Raw genomic sequence first — 12,412 nt, 5'->3', positions numbered from 1 at the left:
AATACAAAGGACGATGACCTACCACTCTATATTTATATGTAAATAGTAAGCAATTGAAGGTTGTTGAGAGTCAGGATCCTGTGTTTGGAAATTAAAATCGGTCATACCAATTGATTTATTATGCTGGTTGTGCACCATGATATACTGATGGTGGGCGAATCCCGCCCAAGTTGAACCGTTGGAGAGCAATCGTGTTATTCTGAGCCCCAGTGGCTTGAGATCTAGCATATATCTTCATTGAATGATGAGTCTCTGACAGACCTTGGGAGTTTGATACATCAATAATATCACAATTCCAAACTCCACAAGCCTAGCCAGAATGTCCATTTAGTTATCCCGAGACTGCTTCACCTTCAACGGTTCTCTGCGTGGCTATGATACAGGACCGCGCGGGTGTAAACGCACACAAAAAACTGTATTAACTACCCCATCCACAGCGGGCAATGGGTAAACAGGTCAACTTTCAGACGGCGGGTTCCTGGGGTATCCGGGCGGGAGGCCAGTATTAGTGCGACTGGCTCGAAGAGACAAAAGCGATCTGTTCGTGCTCATGTAGGACATCCCACCCAGAAAAACACTACCCCGGTGAGATTTCCTGGAGAATACCGGGAAAATGCAGAGAGTGAGTGATGAGCGGAAAAAGAGCAAGATTCAGATAGGTGTCATGGGCTTGCGAAGCTCATGAGCAAGACAAGTTTCATGCCGTTGAGTGAACAGGCTGGTGTTTTGAGACTTCGCAGGCCAGGAAATGCGAAGCCTGTTCAGTTTGCCGACTTTTTGAATGTCGGAGGCAACAGAGTCGATGCGGCGGCGGTGAAGGATAATTTCGTGCATTCCAAGAGGCGAGCGACAAGTTTCAAATGTATTGCCATGTCGCTGTACAGCACATATATTGAACGGCCACATTTCTTCGTGGGTATTGAGTCAGTCAACTGTGTGCTGGTTCATCTGGAAGTTGTCAATCATTGTAAGCGGCAACGATGCCGCGAACACGGAGAGAAAAATATCGACTCGCTGATGTATTTTGGCGGTTTGACTCTGGAATGCACTTGTACCAAATAAAATGGGTGCCCTGGGATCTTGCTCAGACTTGCATTTTCTCGCGATGGAGTGTCACCTGGCCTGCTACGCAAAGACCGAAGCTGCTCGTAAGGTACCAGGAAGCACCAGAGGGCAAAAAGCGTAATGTACCATACCCACCACCCAGATAGTAAAAAAAACAAACCGAGGACGATCCGAAGACCGACCTCTACAGCCCAGCTTAGTCATGAGAACCCTTCGAAGATCCACTAGAAGGAGCCTGCACACAGACAAGTTCAACCATGATATCGTCTGGGCCATCTGGTGGTATACTATTGTAGGAAGGGGCGCGACTGATGATGGCAACTGCCACTTGAGAAGCTTGGTTGTGGGCGCTCATGCCATCAAGGTACCAGACCTGCCAAGGCCAAGCGCCCGAGCCAGGTGGCATGATGGTGACGTTCTGTTCGGGGACTCGTTCTCTGGCGAAATCTGGAGACGTCAGAATATAGAGCTAGGAAAGAAGACTGATTGAGATACCTTGGACTGGAATAGACGCGACGTCAAGAGTTGGTGGGGGACACCCAGGCAACGGCGGCGGCTTCATCAACATCTTGTTCAGAACGACCTCGAGAGGTTTGGAATAGTACTCTCCGGAAACAGCAAGGCGATATATACCCTTCTGTAAGGCACTCTTAAGATCACGAGAACAATCATCACCCCAAATCCCATCACATCCATTGTTCGCCCCGGAAGGGGTACCGGTCAAATTCCCAATCCTGAGACCGATCTCCGAGGTGCGATTCGAGTCAACAGCATTTATATTGATGTTTTTATTTTGATATCCCAGCCAGAACGCGGTTTTAGTCATGGGCCCTTCGCCCTTGCCAGAGGAACTGGCATCAAAGCCATAATAGAGCGTGACAGGGTCCGGGAAGAGAGGGTTGAGGTCGAAACGAATCGCAGTTTGAGCGAGCGAGTCGATACATCCGTTATTCCAGAATGAGCAAAACTGAGCCGATACAGTTTGTAGCAATACCACCAAGAGGGTTAGGTACCCGAGGTTCATGTTGAAAGCCATATCCAGGGGAGATTATGTATGTCCAGCAAGAGTGACCACGGAGGCCCTCAGAGTCAGGGTGATCGAAAGCAGACGTATTGCAAGTTCATTACGGGGAAAAAAAGGTAATAGAAGAAAAAAGGAAGCAGATAAAAAGGCAAAGCCAGAAAAGCCAAAGCCAAAGCCAGGGAAGCCAGGGAAGCCAGGGTAACAGGGCCCCGCAAGACTAGGGTCTTTTTAAAGAGAATGAGGTTTAGTCCAAAACATCAAGGGGAGACGATTGGAGCTTACGGGAAAATGGAAAATAAATTACCATGCCAAGAGAAATGCAAATACCAGAGGAACGTTGACAGTACATGTATTATTTGTATTCAATGGATTCACCGAGCATTTCTCTAGTTTGGAAACTCGGGTACCTGCTGGGTACCTGGGAGGTACCTTGATGCAAAGTAGTGGAGTAAGGGAAGAGACAAGTCTCTTTCAAGTACTATGATTGGAATGTTATTTCCCCTAAGATGTACTCCCATTCGCTAGCCCTGAAATGGAAAAGATTGACGATCAAGCAAAAGGGTCACCAGTCCAACCACAACTCCTGGACGGAGTACTCTCCGTAATTCCTTGGGTATTGGTATTATAGCATATCCTTTCCCTTTTCATGATTATTCTCAGATCTCCCTCTGATCATAGATTTGCATGACCTCATCATTCCAGTCTTAGAGTATGTTTTAGGTATGACGGCCAATAATAGGATGCAAAGACACGATACATTGCCAATAATCCTTGCCTGTCCGATAGGCTTGTCTGACGTAAGGAAAAATACAGAAATACTCGAATCTAGCTGCGTCATTTGGTAGGATCCAAGACACTCACTCTCATTGGTGTTGAGACTCCGGGTTCGCGTCGGGTGTTTTCAGAGCCTTGGCTGATTCGGCTGTTAGCGTGCAATTATGTGTATCGCGAGTGATCCACTTCCAACATACATGTATTATTTCACAAGATCCCGTGCTTGGAGGAATCCCGAATTCCTCTGAGAATGTTGGACTTGGTATGCGCATCTCATCAAATAGATCCGGGGACGAGGATCTCATATGCTGTGTAGCCTGAGCTGTCCTTATAATCTTCATAGTCTTCCCAACCTGAGATTAGTCCAAAGAATCTTCCAAAAAGAAAGAGCAAAATTATTTCCGATTTTGAGGGAATTAAGATAAGAACGAAATAACCTATCGTTCCCAACACATGAAATTGAATCCAAGAATGACCAAAAAGCAACCATAAGCTAGTATTGCAAACTCTCGAAAATGCCACGATTTCGAAATGTCATTCACATGGTTTCATACTAGAGAAGAGATGTGGCATGTTTCATGTCAACAATGTGGCACTGCCGGCCTTGCCGGTGGCGCCTTAGTGGTTTCAGGCGATGTTCATGGATTGATGCACCGTGTGTCCGAGAATTGGTTGTCGGGGAAAGACATCAAAGTCCAGTCAAACAGGGGGAGTAACGACTCGGATTTCCATGCTCAAATCTACTCGAGCAACGATTTGTGAAGGTCTCGAGTGTTGCTTAGGGGGATTGGGGCGGGCGCCACATTTCATCTCCAGCTAGTCACCATTGATGACGACATCTGTGGTGGTCTGTAACGTATTGGCGGTTATCTCAAGGTCATTGTTAACAGCGCGCAGAGGGACGAGGACAGCCAAGTCGCCAAAGGTGAGGCGGGCCATCCTATGTGGTGAGATGGTATTGATGGGTTGATAGGTTGATGGGTTCCACCTCGTCTGGCAGTTGCTGACCTCCATGTTAAGGAAAATGAACTAACGGCAAACGAAAGAATGTCAAACCTTGCTAATGATTTGCTGTTAGGAGTGGGAAAGCTAGATGGGTTGGGGGACATGGACCAACTACAACATACAATGCTCGTTTGAGCTTCTGGTCGATATCAGAGCCGGAGCGAGTCAAAGTGATATCGTATCACCATACGACGCGCCCATTGAACAATGAGCTCGTTAATACGTCAGAAACAATTACGAGCCTGATGGTACACCCGATGAGTGGTCTGCGCCTATACCACCTCGGTTGAAGAGGATGCAGTTTCGACCAGCACCATGCGATACCAGGCACAAAGGCATCAGTGATGACAGAGCCCACCCCCAAAGAGCTGCCCAGAAGACAAGAAAAGAAAATTGATGCATATTGTACAGTGAACCTTCAAATAAGCGTTAAATATACCCCTTAACATACATGTACATCCCAGAGGCTTGACCTTATGCAAACAGATAAGACTTATACAACATTAAATATCAACAATCAGAAAAGATTTGTGGGAGAGTTTCGATCATATCCCCAACGCCAGAACTCCACGCTTGAAATCAGAATGCAACGACGGGTAGATCATCCAGGCAAAAAAAGACAATCCAAAACCAAAATGGATGTCAATCACGACTTGTCGTTTTCAATCGGGCGGTCTTTGCCCTGCAACCAAACCCGCTTCCACGGGCCGTCAGGCCCGAAGGCTGCTTCTCGGTCCTGGCGCATGCCTTCTAGGACACCGACAACACCACCACTGCGCAAGCGCTCAAGGACAATGTTCATTCCCTGCTTGCTTTTCAGCACAGCCTCTTTGGTTCGACTCACACCGATGAGCTCAATGGTCCGCTGGATGCCGGCAGTGGAAAGGGACGAAAAGAATCCTTTGCGAGGCTCTTCATCTTCATGGTCACCTGTGTCCTGCTTCTTCTTCCCAAGCAACTTGCCCTGTCCAATTCGGGACCGGAAGGTAACCGTAGTCTTGACACTAGTCTGCTCAGTACTTTTGTCGACGGCCAGACCCTCGAGGGCCAGGCGGTTTTCCTCAGATGGGATCCGCTTGTAGCATTGCTTTTCGACTACGCTCAGGATGCCCGTCCACTCCATGTTGCGGGACTCTGTCTCCATCCATCCCTCCTTGGCATCAACAATTGTCCTCTCAAGGATGTAGCTTTGACCGGAACTGTCTGAGCCACCCATGCCTTTTGGCAGGAGCTTTAGAATTCCAGATGGAATCTTGGACTTTTTTAGGTGCAGCCGGATTGTGTGAAGACGCTCAGTCTCAGGGTCGACGTATCTGTCGATGACATCCGTTGTGAGGACATGGCGAGAATAAGGGTTGGGGTAGCGGAGGAAATAGGCGAGGGAGACGGCAGGAAAGGAGTAATCGTAGGTGAAATTGTTTTCGAAGAACTTCATGATGGCATTCGGCGATTCATATAGATAGATTGATTGAGTAGCAAAAAGAGCAAGGAGTTGTCTGATCTAGTACTTTTTGCGAAGGCGAGCGAAAGGTAGAAGTGGGGCCAGAATGGGATCAATAGTTATTCCGAGGGAAATCAGATGCTGGGGATCACATGCCTCTCACGTGTTCCGGGGATTAGGCCTATCATCGGCTTGCAATAGCTAACGATGTCTTAATTCCACTCTCAAGTCGGCGATCAATTAGAAATACTTAAACTAGGGAAACCTTGTATAAATACGAGTCCTCCGTGCATTAGAAGTTCACATCTCGGGACGGGTTCTGTATATAGAACTTTTTTACTGGAGTCACCACTTACCATGTTGAAGCCAGGCTTTGAAGGCAAACCAGATATCATCGATTCCTTTCCTATTCAGTCGAATTAATAAAGTGCATGATGCTCAATTCCTCTCTTCCAATCTCTGTTCGTTTTATTCCGCTACTCTTTCCCTCCTTCATCCCCTGATCAAGCCGTTCTGCATTCGCATAATTTGCAAAAATTCCACCAGCCTCTGCATAGCAAGCAAACCGTCATCTTTTTCTCACCGCTACAAACAAATCATTCGTATTTTCCCCTCAACAAATTCAACCGTGTCTTCCTATTCTTTCTACGTCCCACTACGAAATGTCATTCTCATCTGGCTGTGGTGTGTGCGGTAAGACAGATGGACTTCGCTGCTCTGGCTGCAAAGTGATGATGTACTGCGGCGTCGAACATCAGACTGCTCACCGCCAGGAACACAAGTCGGCTTGCAGTGCTATCAGAAGATCTCGCGTTGCTATGGAGAAGGAAGAACAGGCCTTACGGGCTCAGCCAGATGATATCTTCGCCCATGGTGTTGGAAAATTCTGGATGATCTTTGAGACACGCCCTTACATGCGAGCCCGCGCTGCCCTATCTGATGCGATGACCGTTGTCAAAAGTTATGAATCACTTCAAGCACAGCTCGACATCCTGCTGGAAAATTTGCGGCTCTGTCGAGGTGACAACATGGGCTCGCGAGACGTCATCCCTGGTCTGATGATTTGTCTCCAACAGGATCAGGAGTGCTATGATTTCTTGAAGTAGTGGGCTACGACCGGCAGTGAAACCGACTACGACTGGGGCAACAATACTCTGCCGTACCTCGACATTAAGAACGCCAATCCCCTCGAGCCAGTTGAGATGTTCTGTGAGAGAATGGTTGATCTTCCTCATATGGTTGCTATGACTCTGATCAAGGCGAAAGTACTTCAAGTACTGTTCACAAAGGTGGGATCTCCTGATGGAAGTACTGCCCCAAATCTGGGATTCGGACTTGAATCTTCGACCATCGCCAAAAATCCCAATGTCGTCAACTGTGGCGATAAATGGCTCGAAATCGTCAAGCTCAAGGCTCAGATTCGCGCTTTGTACAAGGCCGTCCAAAAATTGAATCCCCACTTTTGGCCGGCCCTTGTGAACCCAGATGAGCACCTGAATGCCAAACCCATGATGTTTTCAATCGGGAGTGTGGAGCAGATGCAGATGACCTTGAACTTGACCTATGAAGCATGGCACGAGGCTCCCGGGGCCATTGTTGTCATTGAGCTGGCTATCGAGGGTAAACTTTGATCAAGATTGCCCCCAACGGGAGATATTTTCAGGATGGATTGAGTGGGAGAATGGTGACAATGCCCAGGTGGCTTTCAAGCATTATGCCATCCAAGTTCGATGACCTATGATCCAAGTTATTTCCACACCGCAAGCACAATCCTGTAGTCATTACTCAGAATCACTTTTAGCGATGATATCTGAAGGTATCCATCATTCAATGCGAACCTAGCGAAATGATTATCCAAAAAAAGGTTACACAGTGGGAATTAGTAGAGCAGACCTTTCTGATTATTTGACCAGCCATCCTGGTTCTTTTAATAAAGAAACTATCATGTTCTACTTTTTGTATTTCCACGGGCTGATAGCTATACCACTAATTAGGAACAACCGCGCATGGGTGGCTCCCCGAGTTCTCTGGAATCTGTATCTACCCCTCACCTGGGAACAACTGCATCATTTCACAACCCACCATGGGAATGAAAGCTCGCTGCCAATGTGGCAAGATTCAATTCACTACACCGACAGACAAACCTCTGAAACTCTGGATCTGCCACTGCACAGAATGCCAGCACCAAAGCTCGTCTGCTTTCGGCATCACCGCAACGTTTCCGTACTTTGAGCTCCCTGAGTCAGCCTCCAGTATGGTCGGCAGCTACACACGCATTACCCTTAAGGGCCGTGAACTGGAGTGCCTTTTCTGCAAGGAGTGTGGCGCGCGGCTTCTCCATCGCTTCCGGGATGCAGTGCCTGCACCTGGCGAACAGCCCGAGTTTTCTGCAATTACCAGTGTGAAAGGTGGTTGCTTGGAGGATCTGAACAAGGAGATGCTGCGAAGCGCAGTTCATATCTGGTGCCAGGAGGCGATTATTGATATTCCCGAAGGCGTGGAGAAATGGGATCAGGCACCGCCTCACCCAAATCCCTTGGTAAACTAAGTACTTGTCGTTTTGTGAGAGAGTGAGAGCGATCCAAATTGACTCATTTGCCTAATTCCGAGTAGTCAGAAGAAACATATGTACTATGCTGTAAGATATGAACACTTGCTAACTAGAAGAAAGACATCTCCATGATTGTGCTCTCGGGCCAACCAGCAACCTAAAATCATGTACAGAGTACCCTATCCAACGATAGAAGTCCAGCCATTATCAATAGCGATAGTCGCGCCGTTGATCTGACTAGCGCCCTTTCCATATGTCATGTTCACACAGAACCCAGCAACCTCATTCACATCGACGTGGGGAGCTTGAATCCCCTTGAGAATAGCTGCCAGCTTCTCATAACCCTCCATATTCATCCCACTCTTAAACGCATCAACAATGTTGGTGTCCATGCCACCCATCATCAAAGCGTTGCACTTGATCCCCTTGTTGCCGTAGTAAGCGGCAGTGTTCTTAGTCAGTCCGACCAGACCGTGCTTGCTGGACGTGTAGGCAGCACCTAAAAGAATTAGTCAATCTCAGATTTTGTAGTAAAGTTTTTTTTTTCAATTTGTTGGAACATACCACTAGCCCATCCAGCCTTGCCGGCAGCAGAAACAATATTAATGATGCGCCCATCAGGCTTGGGCTGCTCCAGCATGTTGCGAACAGCCAATTTACTCAGCAGAGCAGGGGCAGTGAGGTTAATCGCAATGACACGATCCCAAAGCTCCATGTCCAGATCGCCGATTGGGTCGAAGTGGTCCATGATACCGGCGTTGTTGACGAGTACATCGATTTTGCCGAATTCGCCAATCAGCGTTTCAAATAGGCTCTCCACTTCGTTGGTCTTGGTGATGTCCGTCTTAATGGCCTTCATGGGCCCTTTGGGTGACAGTTCAGCCGAGGCCTCCTGCAGACGTTCCTCATTCACATCGCAGATTACGACGTTGGCGCCGGCTTCAAGGAAATGGGTTGCAATTGCTTTGCCTAGGCCGCCGGCACCGCCGGTGACAAGGCATGTCTTTCCCGCAAGAATTTGCTCAGGCATTGTGAGAGGATGGTATGGTATGGATAGGAGTGATGGTGTGAGGGAGGTTTTGACAGCATCAATGGAAACCGAAATCGTATCTCGTTTAAATATTCTTCATTTTGGCAACGGAAGGCTTTGTACCCGCTTTCCGTTCACCCTGGACACGGTGGTCTCCGCTTTAGACTTGATAGAGCCAGCTCAGGGGCCACATTTTCTGGGGTACATCCGACCCTGAAGGCATCGGACCACTCATGGCGGTTGGCCTTGCCGAGTGGTAATATTGATACCAAGGGATACAGGTTTCTATATGGGTATAGATATGAGTGCTATGCGGGCGGTGTGTATGATTGTTTTCTCGAAATGTATAGGATCAAGATCAACAAAGAAACTTGAACCACTGCTATGATATACTGGATGACATTCAGATGTGATTCAGGATTTAAGCTTCGTTGGCCTATCAAGTGACACGCAATACACATCCTGGTAACGGCCCAAGCTGTGTTATTGTATGCAGGCTCCGCAGTATCACATGACCATACTCCCGGAAGTGTGTCTATCCGAGAGCCCTAAGCCCTGGTTCCCTGTTTGGTGCATATACATGGTCTCCTACATCTGCCTACATAGTACGGAGTACTTCGTATGCAGTTTGTAATCTTGGAGAATATCCTAACGTGAGTTAAATCGACAAAGACCAAGCTCATAAAGAATTACATTACATCGAATCTCCAGCCGATGGAGGTTACGTCTCTAGAGGGGTCTCAGTTTCTAGATAGCCTAAGGACTGCCTTGAGGACCGTGATAGTAGGAGAAGCAGTGCATACCAGAAGTCGCGACTCCAGTGACATCTTGCCAACATCATGATCTTCTTGCCTTTTGTTGGTTTTGATGTCGGTGTCGGCGCCAACGTCGGCGGGAGGCCGTACAGAAGATGGCATGAACACCGTATCGAGGTTGGCGATGGGAGACGGTTGATACAAAGCCCATAAATGAGCCTAAAACCCAGCCTATCAGTGGGTTGAGGCGGGCTGGGCTTTGGGCTTGACGAATGATATGTTTATACCGCGGAGAACTGAATGGAAGATGCGCAGAAATGTGAGTTGCCCGCCTATAGCAGATATTATGGCAACACGTGTGGAAGGAGCTTACCATTGGCCCTTGACGCAGGTGAAGTCGATCATGTATCAGTGCTAGCAGCCGAGGAGGATGGTGGGGGGCGTCAAAAGTCTTCATGCACGGAAGGTGCTTGAGCTATTTCCGGCTGTGTGTCAGAGCTCCTGAAGTGTTGCATGGAAAGATAAGAAATCAATGGTAGTAATGACTAGCCTAATGGTGTTGTCGCACGGCCACTACAATGACAAGCATGAGCGTGTAGCTTGTGTATACGTTCTCGAGAGGATACATGGTGGCACGGTGTATATGCGACGACATTTCGACGTATTCACAACTTGTGGGAAACCCTCCAACAACGAAACAACGCACTGGATGATTATATGACGGTAGGTGCGGGAGGCTTGTTACCGCCCATTCTCTCAATTTGTTGGCAGGCAGGAACGTATCAGCATCATCGAGCAGTTACGGGTGGCACTTGGTTGAAGCTATCCATGTGGAAGGCGCATCGTCTCCACCTACGAGTATAACCCCCCCTCCCTTTTCTCTTCTTCTTGCTTTTCCCTTCCCTATCTCAGTTTAGTCAGTTTCTGCTGAGCTGCGCCCCCCAGTGTCGGACCGCAGTTGCGCAACGACGTAGATCATGCAAATAAATGAAGGGAGACATTCAAGCACTGACGGCTTCGTAGATGTGAATAAAGTAGAAAAACAAATCTTCTAGGTTCACATCAGGTGGAAGTAATTATCCCAAACGAGTCAGGTAAGCCACGCCGTAGATTGTTGAAAGGTCAGGACTGTCATTCATAGGTACACAAGATGCAGACGATGTAGAAACGTCGATTGGAGCCCTATTCCAAGATCGGTTTTTGGCTTCTGAGGGTATGTGTGCCTGTATCGGTACGGAAGTCACCTTCAGCCATCATCGTTCTACTACAACTTCCGTTTCCCCATGCTTGAGCTCACAGATTGTGGACCCCACCTCTTATGTCCAACCGGGAGGTTTTCACGTATGAACACACTAGTCTTTGAAACTTCATAGCACTGGTTAGTTGCCACTGACGATATTGTCGTTTTGATGTCGTGTCTTCTCAGGCCAGTGCACACGCATGGACCTCGCATGGAAATCGACGCTCGATTCCCGCCCATCGCCACTCCACGCCACATACATGCGTCAAGGAAGAGAAAAAGCGAGATCGGCAGATCAACCACTGGCAACGACGTGCAAAGCCAACTGGCGGTCGGGATCTACGATAAATTCCCCCTCGACATCATCAAATCAGCAATAAGGCCGAACCCACAAGCCACTCTGGATCGGCAGTAGATCGGCACTAGTCTACACCTTTTGGTGTACATCGCACTCCTCCGTACTTTGTACAAATTTACATTTTAGAGATCGCCAAGAAGAGCGGTATGATGTGAGACTTGCGCCCATCGAACCAATATTAGTGAAATCAACGGGGCTGTGGCTCCTTTTGATCGCGTATGGGAACACCGGTGGAGCTTTAATTGAGAATCAGGTCGCTCCATACCTAGTCCCTACAATATAGAGATTTCATTGTCGCCAAAAATTATATCAAGAGAACAGCCCTGGGGCTACATCTTTACTTCCAGTATAGAAATTGGGGAGTGTCTTTTCCTTTTCTCAACACCACTCTCACAAACCTTCTCACCAACAGCGATCATGTTCGCCTATTTCTTCTTGGGCAGTGCTGTGGCCTATACCCTAGTCATGGTTATATACCGTCTTCATTTTCACGAGCTCAGCAAGTTCCCGGGGCCTCGCTTTGCTGCTGCAACAGGGTTGTATGAGGCCTACTTTTCTGCCTGGGATGGTAATTTCGAGTTTCAGATTGAAAATTTGCATCGAAAGTTTGGTATGCTGTTTGGCATCTATGAGAAAGGTATTGAACCTGACATTTCTAGGTCCTGTGGTTCGTATTACTCCCGAGGAGGTTCACATCCAAGAGCCGTTTACGACTTCCATCCATTCAGACGGCTGGATCAAAGGTACTCGGGAACTGGAATCTGGCTACCAGCCAGGACGCAGCACCCATGGTTTCCAGTACAACAGACCCTCAATCTCTCGAGTACGATCTCTGCTTCGGGGGAAGACAATCATATCATCAGTAACTTGATTGAGAAATGTCAAGTGCATATGATGTTTAACTCGAAGTTTCCATTATTTCCTGTCATTTCCTGGAGAGAGAAGAAAGATCAGTCGGGACAAAGTGACATTGCAGACGGAGATGCTCGTTCATAGTCTAAGTCTGGCCTCCCAACACTTTGGCCATCTCCAGCCTCCGACATCGTCAGTTTTCTGGACCCGGGGTGGAGTCAACCTGACTTGAATGTTGGGAATGACTCTGTTGACAATAAAAGACCTGAAATTGAGCTTCTCCCCGCGCTAATGTGGAGTCTGGCTTTTGAGGCGAA

The 12,412-nt window shown here is 47.9% G+C and overlaps 7 protein-coding genes across 7 annotated transcripts; 3 read left to right on the top strand and 4 right to left on the bottom strand.

Moving 5' to 3' along the window:
- Positions 1–1,261: 1,261 nt before the first annotated feature.
- N7500_009773 (uncharacterized protein) lies at positions 1,262–2,089 on the bottom strand (the record flags this gene model as incomplete). The annotated part of the gene is made up of 2 exons (XM_056680912.1): positions 1,262–1,512; positions 1,561–2,089. The coding sequence occupies 2 exons, from the start codon at positions 2,087–2,089 to the stop codon at positions 1,262–1,264; spliced, it is 780 nt and encodes a 259-aa protein (XP_056528294.1).
- A 1,590-nt stretch (positions 2,090–3,679) lies between these two features.
- Positions 3,680–3,877, bottom strand: N7500_009772 (uncharacterized protein; the record flags this gene model as incomplete). Its single annotated transcript, XM_056680911.1, has 1 exon — positions 3,680–3,877. One exon carries the CDS (start codon positions 3,875–3,877, stop codon positions 3,680–3,682), a length of 198 nt encoding a protein of 65 aa, XP_056528293.1.
- Positions 3,878–4,514: 637 nt separating this feature from the next.
- N7500_009771 (MSF1 domain protein) lies at positions 4,515–5,303 on the bottom strand (the record flags this gene model as incomplete). The annotated part of the gene is made up of 1 exon (XM_056680910.1): positions 4,515–5,303. The coding sequence occupies one exon, from the start codon at positions 5,301–5,303 to the stop codon at positions 4,515–4,517; it is 789 nt and encodes a 262-aa protein (XP_056528292.1).
- A 668-nt stretch (positions 5,304–5,971) lies between these two features.
- Positions 5,972–6,415, top strand: N7500_009770 (zinc finger MYND domain-containing protein; the record flags this gene model as incomplete). Its single annotated transcript, XM_056680909.1, has 1 exon — positions 5,972–6,415. The coding sequence occupies one exon, from the start codon at positions 5,972–5,974 to the stop codon at positions 6,413–6,415; it is 444 nt and encodes a 147-aa protein (XP_056528291.1).
- Positions 6,416–6,526: 111 nt separating this feature from the next.
- N7500_009769 (uncharacterized protein) lies at positions 6,527–6,940 on the top strand (the record flags this gene model as incomplete). Its single annotated transcript, XM_056680908.1, has 1 exon — positions 6,527–6,940. The coding sequence occupies one exon, from the start codon at positions 6,527–6,529 to the stop codon at positions 6,938–6,940; it is 414 nt and encodes a 137-aa protein (XP_056528290.1).
- Positions 6,941–7,392: 452 nt separating this feature from the next.
- N7500_009768 (GFA family protein) lies at positions 7,393–7,857 on the top strand (the record flags this gene model as incomplete). The annotated part of the gene is made up of 1 exon (XM_056680907.1): positions 7,393–7,857. One exon carries the CDS (start codon positions 7,393–7,395, stop codon positions 7,855–7,857), a length of 465 nt encoding a protein of 154 aa, XP_056528289.1.
- A 182-nt stretch (positions 7,858–8,039) lies between these two features.
- On the bottom strand, positions 8,040–8,890 carry N7500_009767 (SDR family NAD(P)-dependent oxidoreductase; the record flags this gene model as incomplete). The annotated part of the gene is made up of 2 exons (XM_056680906.1): positions 8,040–8,359; positions 8,425–8,890. The coding sequence occupies 2 exons, from the start codon at positions 8,888–8,890 to the stop codon at positions 8,040–8,042; spliced, it is 786 nt and encodes a 261-aa protein (XP_056528288.1).
- Positions 8,891–12,412: the final 3,522 nt, after the last annotated feature.

The sequence above is a fragment of the Penicillium coprophilum genome (assembly GCF_028826855.1).
Source record: "Penicillium coprophilum strain IBT 35676 chromosome Unknown utg000006l_segment0_segment0, whole genome shotgun sequence".
NCBI lineage: Eukaryota > Fungi > Ascomycota > Eurotiomycetes > Eurotiales > Aspergillaceae > Penicillium > Penicillium coprophilum.
The sequence above is the reverse complement of the archived record's forward strand: the minus strand, read 5'-3'. Positions and strand labels throughout refer to the sequence as shown.